The sequence below is a fragment of the Palaemon carinicauda genome, chromosome 1, assembly GCF_036898095.1.
Source record: "Palaemon carinicauda isolate YSFRI2023 chromosome 1, ASM3689809v2, whole genome shotgun sequence".
Lineage (NCBI taxonomy): Eukaryota > Metazoa > Arthropoda > Malacostraca > Decapoda > Palaemonidae > Palaemon > Palaemon carinicauda.
Genome location: NC_090725.1, coordinates 134,754,427 through 134,763,404, shown reverse-complemented (window position 1 = coordinate 134,763,404; position 8,978 = coordinate 134,754,427). Strand labels below are relative to the sequence as shown.

Sequence of the window (8,978 nt, the reverse complement as noted above, 5' to 3'; positions counted from 1 at the left end):
GGACAAAAAATATTTACAACAAAGACTCAGTCCAAGACCATGTGGAGCAGACCTCTTCGGTCAATAATACATGTAAAACTATATCAAAGAAGAAAATATTTAGTAAAACTTGATATACATATACAGAATACCTGTATATATACAAGCATATATTTACATGTAAATCACCTAATTCATTCCAAACCCCACAACCACACAACTTGATAATAGCGCTACAGTATAACCTCAATGAAATACTGTACAGCCAAATACATTTGAATCTTTCAATAAACCTAACCTAACTGTTAATACCCAATGGGAAATAATACAATTACAGTAAAATACTGTACATATACAAAATATACAGTACCATACGAACCTTACTATTATAGTTACCTTTACTATAGATACATTTTCTTGTATAAACAACAAGTTTTCTTCACCTTCTCTTTACAATGAATGACTATTTTATTCTCGGTCTAGCTGACAAATTTTCTTTATCACGCAAACTTTTTCGCAACGAGTCGGAAAAATCTTCACATCTCGTTTCGCTGCGTAAAAATTCCGTAGGCAGATTCACTCGTGAAAAGGTATGACTATATATATGAGCAAATTAGCCTACAAACAAAATGGAAATACGCAGCAACCCATAACTAGCTTCAAAAGTAAACGATGGACTTGAACAAAATATTCACAATTTAATCAATCTATATGGAAGGTATTACGGCCGAACCCAAAACTGTTCATACATAATGAAATTTCAAACCAGCCAGAACTTGTCAATTCCTTGTAGCGAATTCCAGTTATCACAACAAATTAATGCATCACATTGACCACTAAACTCTAAATTCCCTCTTCATTCAACTTTCTTTCCCTTCGCAGCTTTCACTTAATTATTTTCACAATATGGGGACACTGTATAACGACGGACAAGAAAACGTGCATGGCAATCTATCTAAACCTTCCTACCTAACCTGCACCCTGTGTCCTTACCTACTTAAATAGCAAGGGGGCAGACCCTTCCATAGACTGCCATATTCTTAGTGATAGGGGGTGAAAATAAGGTTATGGGGCATGGCCGTCATCATACACACCACAGGCTTATCTTTATCCCTTTTACTCTTCAGTTCATTTCAGGTCAGATCAGTTGTTGGGCAGATGGATTTGCCTTTCCAGCAGCACCTCCCTAGCTTTTTTCTTCTCTTTCTTTTTCCACATCTGATATATATTCTTTTCTATTCTCTCTCCCTTCTTTCTTAAACAAAGTTTCCTATCATCATCATCTTTTCTTCTTCATACGGATGCTGTAATTCTATTATTTTCCTTCTCTCGTCGCTGAGGCCTGGACAGTCAAGAATGAAATCTGCCCCACATAGCTTAAATTCTACCCTTCCTCCTACTTCAGGTCTTTTCCTATCATTTAATCTTGAAAAGTTGGCGGTAAACCGTAGTTTTTGAGTTATAGTGGATTTTGTTTGCTAGGACTTCTGAACTCAGGGAAAATGTGAATTTCCGTCGCATTTCCCATGGCTTTGTTGGTGCAGTGTACATCATACTGCAAGTAACCTCCTTAATTAATTGAAATCATTATTCAATAGATTATACTCCAGCATATGCTCACTTCACTCGCGATCAAACAATATCTCACTGCTCGCGCGTTGGTTATGGGTTTAATCGAATGAACTAGGCTTAATGGTTTATTGGATTATCCTAATCAAAATAGTATTGGGAAAATAATGTTAATGTAAAATAAAACCCATCACTTTATATTCTAGCCCTCTTTGTTATCAATATTGCAGTGTACAACTATATCTCTAGTTTTTCGCTGATCATGTTAATGATACATTATGGTAGAAACATAATACATTATATCAATTCTTATAATGGGAATAAAAGGCAAGTACTTGTTCAAACAGAGCCTGAGTGGTAAGTTACAACTAGCCCTTTGTCTTATGTATTCATGCCTCTATAATGTTTATATATTCAATAATAATTATTATTATTATTATTACTAGCTAAGCTACAACCCTAGTTGGAAAAGCACGATGCTATAAGTCCAAGGGCTCCAACATGGAAAAACAGCCCAGTGAAGAAAGGAAATAAATAAATGAGAAAACTAACAATAAATCATTCTGAAAACAGTAACATCAAAAACATATGTGTCACATATAAACAATAAACTTATGTCAGCCTGTTCAACATGAAACCATTTGTTGAACCTTTGAACTTTTGAAGTTCTTCTGATTCAACTACCAGATTAGGATGATCATTCCACAACTTGGTCACAGCAGGAATAAAACTTCTAGAATACTGTGTAGTATTGCGCCTCATGATGGAGAAGGTCCGACTACTGTACTAGAATTAACTGCCTGACTAGTATTACGAACAGGATGGAACTGTCCAGGAACATCTGTACATAAAGGATTGTCAGAATCAAGAAAAATCTTATGCAACATGCATAATGAACTAATTGAACGACAGAGCCAAAGAATAATATCTAGATCAGGAATAAGAAATTCTTTCCAACAAATTGAGATGAGAATCAGCAGCTGAATACCAGACAGAACAATACTCGAAACAAGGTAGAATAAAAGAATTAAATACCTTTCTTCAAAATACATTGATCAACGAAAATCTGAAGACTTTCTCAATAAGCCTATCTTTTGTGCAATTGAAGAGAGACAGACCTATTGTAAATTTGCTGTCCAGAATAACATCTAAATTTTAAAAGAATCATACAAAGTTTAAGAAACATTATCAATGTTGAGATCGAGATGTTGAGGAGCCACTGTCCCCAACCTACTTACAATCATACTTTGAGTTTTGTTAGGATTCACCTTCATACCCCCAAAATTTGCACCATGCACAATTTCAGCTAGATCTCTAGGCCAAACCACATGTCTGTGTACATACAGTAGTATGAAAAGTAATGGGCCAAGAACACAACCCTGTGGAACACCAGTTATCGTATTCCTATACTCACTATGTTACCCATCAACTCCTCCTCTGGTTAAAAATTCGGTTAATGTCTAGGAGAGGGCCGCATGAAGATATCAGTGTTATTCAATTTATTTTTACTAGAATGTGTATGAATGTATGTAAATAGTGGTATACAAGTGAGATAATTTAGTGGAAATCAATAATAGTCTAAATATCGACGATCAAACTCACGCTACTCGTCTTCCTCCCAGATTTTTTCTAAGTCTGTTGTTATTGTTGACCGTCTTGTTTTTGCTCAAAATAAGCCCTGTAACCACTATAATCCGCAGACAAACTAGTCTACTATGAAGTCTTACACGTTTGGCCAATCACAGCACCTATCCACTATGACGTCATACATGTTTGGCCAATCACAGCGCGACAATACATTATCTTACCCAAGCATTTCATTTCGTTCTTAGACATGGAGGCCATAGCAAGCATGTCATCTCATGTTGCACAAGAAGTTGAAATTCCATCTTGTCCTGACTGTTTCCTAACTTACAATGAATTTGTTCTAACTTATTCGGGGTTATATTGAAAAACTAGTGGATTTGTGCCAGACACACATTTTAATTTTACAAAATAAAAATTGTCCTGCATGTCAGGGAACCTTCTCAACGGCTTCACATTTTCCTCAAAGCAGCAGCACATCTTTATCAACCAACAGGTTAAGGTAAGCTTCATTAATTTATGGGGTATATTATAATGGTGATAGTATAACGATGTATACAGCAGTACCATCACTTTGGATTTGGTTTGATGGATGTGTTAGGTAGTGTCCTTAAGGGGGGGTCGCAGGGGGGCGGAGGCCCCCCCAGTAGGGGTACAGGGCTATTAGGTTCGGTGGTGCCCTGAAAATCACTGTGGCCTTAAGGGGGGGGGTCGCAGCCCCCCCGGTAGGCCTAGGTAGGGGTACAGGGCCCCCAGGGTAGGTTAGTTGGTTGTATTAGGTTCGGTAGTGCCCCGAAAAATCACTTTTCTCATCCTCCCCCCACCCAAAAACCCCGCTTCCCACTGGGGTCCCCCATAATTGTAGTAGTAGGTTTATGCTTACATTTTGTGTGTTAGAGTTAAGTCTTAGTTTCTTTTTTATTCATTTCATGTATCTATGCACTGTGCAACAATAATCTGGTTGTTTTTTGTCGTTTTTCGTCGTTAATACTTGAAAACCGGGTGCGGCCTTCTCCTAGACATTTACCAAAAATTCAATATTGTTAAAAAATGACCCACCCACTCCTAAATGTTTGAGTCTGAAAACAAGGGCATCACGATTAACAAGGTCAAGGGAAGCACTAAAATCAAGGCCAATCATGCAAACTTCCTGACCACAATCAAGAGATTTCTGTACAGTATTGGAGATTGTAAAACTGAAATAATAGCCCAGGGGGATAATGAGTTGGACGAAAAAGAAAAACCAAATATGTGGAAGAAGTCAAGAACAAAGATGATTGAAAAGAAAAGAAGGCCAATGGCAAAAGACTTAAGACCCATAGCTCTATTAAATATTTCTTATAAAATATTCATGATGATGGTGAAAGAGGAAATAGAAAACCACATAAGAATGAACGAAGAAGACAATGAATGTCAAGCAGGATTTACAGGTGGAGGCAGGATAAAGGACAATATCTTTATATTACAGTATTGTGTGGAAGAGAGTTATAGTAACAAGAAACCTCTAATAGTAACTGCGATAGATTTTAGTAAAGCATTTGACTCTGTAAAAAGGGAGGTATTAATAGAAGTTTTAAAAGAATATAAAATTAACACCAAAATCATAAGTGCAATTGCAAATATTTATCAAGGAGATACTACGGGCATTGACTTAGGAGAAGGTATAGAACAAGAAATGAAAGTTACAAGTGGAATTAAACAAGGTTGCACAGGATCAACTTCACTTTTTAAACTGATTACGTATATTGTCATGAAGAAAATAGAAGAGGAAGGAAACGGTTTCAGAAATCAGTTAATAAAGATAGAATCATTATTTTTTGCAGATGATGCCTTAATAATTGCACAGGATATACATAATGCTAAGCGTAACATTCAGATATTAGTAGAAACTAGTAAAAAATGTGGGTTGGAAATTAATAAAGAAAAGAGTAATATTATGATTTACAATATGAAAGAAAAGCCAGATAACATAGAGGGAATCAATGTAGTAGAAAGCTTGCCATACTTAGGAATAAAGCTAGACAATAGTAGGAATATATTTAAAACTCAGAAAAGGGTAATGATAGAAAAGGCACAAAAATTAGCTAATCTAACATATTCAGTTATAGAGAAAAGTTGCAATAAAGTGATGATAGGAAAAACGTTCTGGAAAAGTATTGCTTTACCATCTATTTTGTATGGAACAAATGTTATAAATCTAACAGAAACTGAAATAGAGAAACTACAAAGAATAGAGAATGGGGTATATAGGAAGATTTTAGGTGCCACTAAAAGCACAGCTAATACTGCTCTAAGAGGGGAGATAGGTGCATCTTCTATGAAAGCAAGGGTGATGGATGGGAAGCTGCAGTACTTAAATCGTACCCTGAATGGAAAGAAGGAAATACTGAAAATAATTATCCAGGATATTCAAGAAAAAGAAGGAAGATGGTGGGAACAACCTGCAAAGTATTTGGAAGAATTAAGTTTAGTCATAAGACAAATAAGAATGAACAAGGCAGAAATAAAAAAGGGAAACAGAAAGTGGGATACTGAAAAGTGGAAAGAAGAAATAGAAAGTAAAGTGAGCCTAGAAATATATAGAACGTGGAAGAAAGAAATTAAGGAAGAGTTGATTTATGACAATACATTTGCTTCAGTGATATTTTTTAGAGCAAGAACTAATACGTTAAAACTAAATATTGTAAATAGACACAACGGAGGGAATGTAAACTGTAATTTTTGTGAAAATGAGGAGGAAGATTTGATACATTTTTTGTTATTTTGCCAGGAATATAGAAAAGAAAGGAATAAAGTAATTGAGCTACAACAACCATACGAGGACGACCCAAAGAAAATAGTAGGATTATTTTTATTTAGTGAAACAAATATAGAAAAGAAAAAAGAAGTATTAAACAATGTGGAAGAAAAGACAAAACAGTACAAGAAGATAAGCGTTAGAGGCGCCGTTGTAAAGGCTATGCCTCACCCCGGAACCTGAACCTGAGTAAAACATGTTCTGCTTGCCAGAATATGGGAGCAATGACAATGCTTAATAATGCGCAGAGCTATGGCAGAGCAAAACAAAACAAAAAACCCTAAATCAAAACTTTATCTTGAAAAATTTTCAAGTCACATGGAATTTACTAAATTTTAATGGGGAATTTTTGGATGTGAAGACAAACGGCCAAAGGTTAGGTCTATGGGCACACGACACTAGATGACTGGGTATGAATAGCATTGGGCCTACTAATACTAATAGCAACTCTATCTTAGTATACACAGCAACTTACGGCCAAACCTCTTGGTGTCCCGACCAACCCCTACATAACATGGAAGCACATTAATTATTAGCACTAAAGTCTTGAAGGTATGTCGGCAACACTTAAAAGAGCGAATTCTACCATTTGCAATGTACAGAAGAAAAGTGACGTTAGAAGGCTAGGCTGAAAACTTTACAAAGCCTGAACGGAAGGAAATGCCATAGGAAAAGTCATAACCTCTACGAGTAAACACATTTTAATGACACGCACGTACTCGCTTGCTTACGGCCCAGAGAAAAGTCCAGAAACCTACTCTAAGCTTCCAAAATAGTTTTTAAGCATAATCACACCATTCAAAATAATATTGTAAATAATTAAAGTTTACTTACATCTTTCTTCGGTTACTTGCAGTGTTGTAGGAGAGCCTCCTACGAAGAGTGAGGCGAACCATTTTTAACTGTAAATTAAAATTACTAATATTAAAATAAGTTCACGGCTAATATAAACAATGTTTAACATACCAACATCACTATTTCATACATAAAATATTAAACACATAAATATAAAGACGGATGAAATGCGATGAAAAGTCACTATTGCTGGTGTACCTACTTCAGCCGAGACGACGGTGTCTGAAGAAGAAGGAAAGGACGGTCGCTTACACCACTAAACCAAAAATTCGTTGTGATGAGATTCTACGGGATCACTAAATAACATTCTGTAATGCATAACCTCTTTTTATGTCATATAAGTGCTATCTTCTCTTAATTTTATTTGTTTATTTAGATTATTTATATTAAAAGTTCATAAAATTGTATTGATAAATTTATGAATGCTTTTAGTGTGATTTGAAAAACATGAAATAAGGAAGGTGATAGTGCTTGACGGACAATGATTAAATAATTTAAGATTAGAATTTACCTCGATGTGTAATAAAAAGGCTGCTAACTTTTATTTCAATGCTATTGGTTAAATTTTATCTAGTAAAGACCCCATTCGATGCACCGAGGCTTTGTGTGTTAAATATTTTATTTAGGTCTACTCTTTAGACCAAAGAGATCATTGTAACTACGATTGACTTCGTAAGTGAACTTTTTGTGTATTCGAAATAATTTTGCTGTGCCGAAGTTAATAGACAGTTAACAAGGGGTAGGTGGATGTTTTATTAACATCATTATTGAATTATTAAGTAATGCATTGCAAAGAGTAGTTGTTGATGGGCACCGTAGTGAAGATATGTTTTTCCATTACTTCACCTACTACATAATATATGAAGTTTGGCCTAGAAAACAACCTCAAAACATATACAGATGATACTATTCTCTTTGTTTTAATTCCATCCCCTGAATATAGATCTGGGGAAGCTGAAGCCCTTGTTAGAGACCTAGCTTTAATGAGTGCATGGGGCAAATTATGGGGATTGAACTTGAACCCTAACAAATATCAATGATTGTACGTAGGTCGATGACAGTGGCTCCTCAGAATCCAGATATCTGCAATGATAATGTTTCTTTAACTATATAGAACTTTAGATATTTAGGTGTGATTCTTGATTCCAAAGTTACTTCTGGGAAACATTCGGTTTGTTTATTTTACAATTAAACGAAAATGTTCAGTAATTAATCTATTCTGAAGAAATTTTTAAATTCTTTCATTCTACCCTAATTTGAGTATTGTTCTCCTGTTTGGTCTTTTAATTTCTTGAACAAAAACTTGCTGTATATCTAATTTATTGTTTCTAATCTTGATATTAATCTCTGACTCCATCGTTTAGTTAGTTTTTTTTTATGTTGCATAAGATTTTTCATAATTTTGACAATTTTTTGCATTCAGATCTCAGATCCCATCCTATACGAAGTACTAGGCTTGGGGTAATTCTAAAAGTTTTGCCTTCATCATAAGTCCCAACACTACACTGTAGGCCTCTTCTAGAAATTTTATTTCAGCTGTGACCAGATTGAGGAATGATTTTCCTAATCAGGCAGTTGAATCGGTGGAAATTCAGAAGTTGAATCTTGTAGTGAATAGTTTTAGGTTGAACAGGCTGACACAAGCCTCTCGTCATAGTTTTTATATGGCACATTTATTTTCACGTTGTTACCGATTTTAGAATATTCTATATTTTATTAGTTACTTCTAGTATATAGTTTTTATATTTCCTTTCCTCATTGGGCTATTTTCCCTTTGGATCCCTTTGAGCTTGTAGTATCCTATTTTTCCAACTAAGGTTTTAGCATAGCTAGTAATAATAATAATAATAATAATAATAATAATAATAATAATAATAATAATCATCATCATCATAATCGACACTATCATCTAGATATCCGTCATTTATACTTGAATCTTTGAGTGACAAAACTCTCTAACCATGAATTTAATGAAGAAAACTTTGAGCAGGCTATAGTTATGCTAGTAAGTATTGTATATTGATATTGATTATATATCATAATTTAATAATAAGGATATATCATATTCATTTCTATTATATGTGCCCTTGAACACGTAAGACCTCCTATAATGACCAACAAAAACACAAACTAACGAAAACTTACCCTCCCCCCAAACAACTGACATTTTAAATACAGAGTTGATTGGTTGATT

General features: G+C 34.8%; 1 protein-coding gene across 3 annotated transcripts in view; it reads right to left on the bottom strand.

The window, feature by feature from the left end:
- LOC137651811 (large ribosomal subunit protein eL34-like) overlaps positions 1 to 7,079 on the bottom strand; it is an 8,263-nt gene extending 1,184 nt beyond the window's left edge. Inside the window, exons 1-2 of one of the 3 annotated variants that reach the window (XM_068385033.1) lie at positions 6,987 to 7,079; positions 6,764 to 6,831 (exon numbers count right to left, since the gene is read on the bottom strand). In XM_068385033.1, coding sequence (XP_068241134.1) covers positions 6,764 to 6,825 — 62 coding nt within the window. In that variant the 5' untranslated portion in view covers positions 6,826 to 6,831; positions 6,987 to 7,079. Of the gene's footprint in view, positions 1 to 6,763; positions 6,832 to 6,934; positions 6,957 to 6,982 lie in introns of those variants that run through there. The other 2 variants (XM_068385041.1, XM_068385049.1) reach the window with 2 other exon arrangements.
- Between the last annotated feature and the right edge of the window lie 1,899 nt (positions 7,080 to 8,978).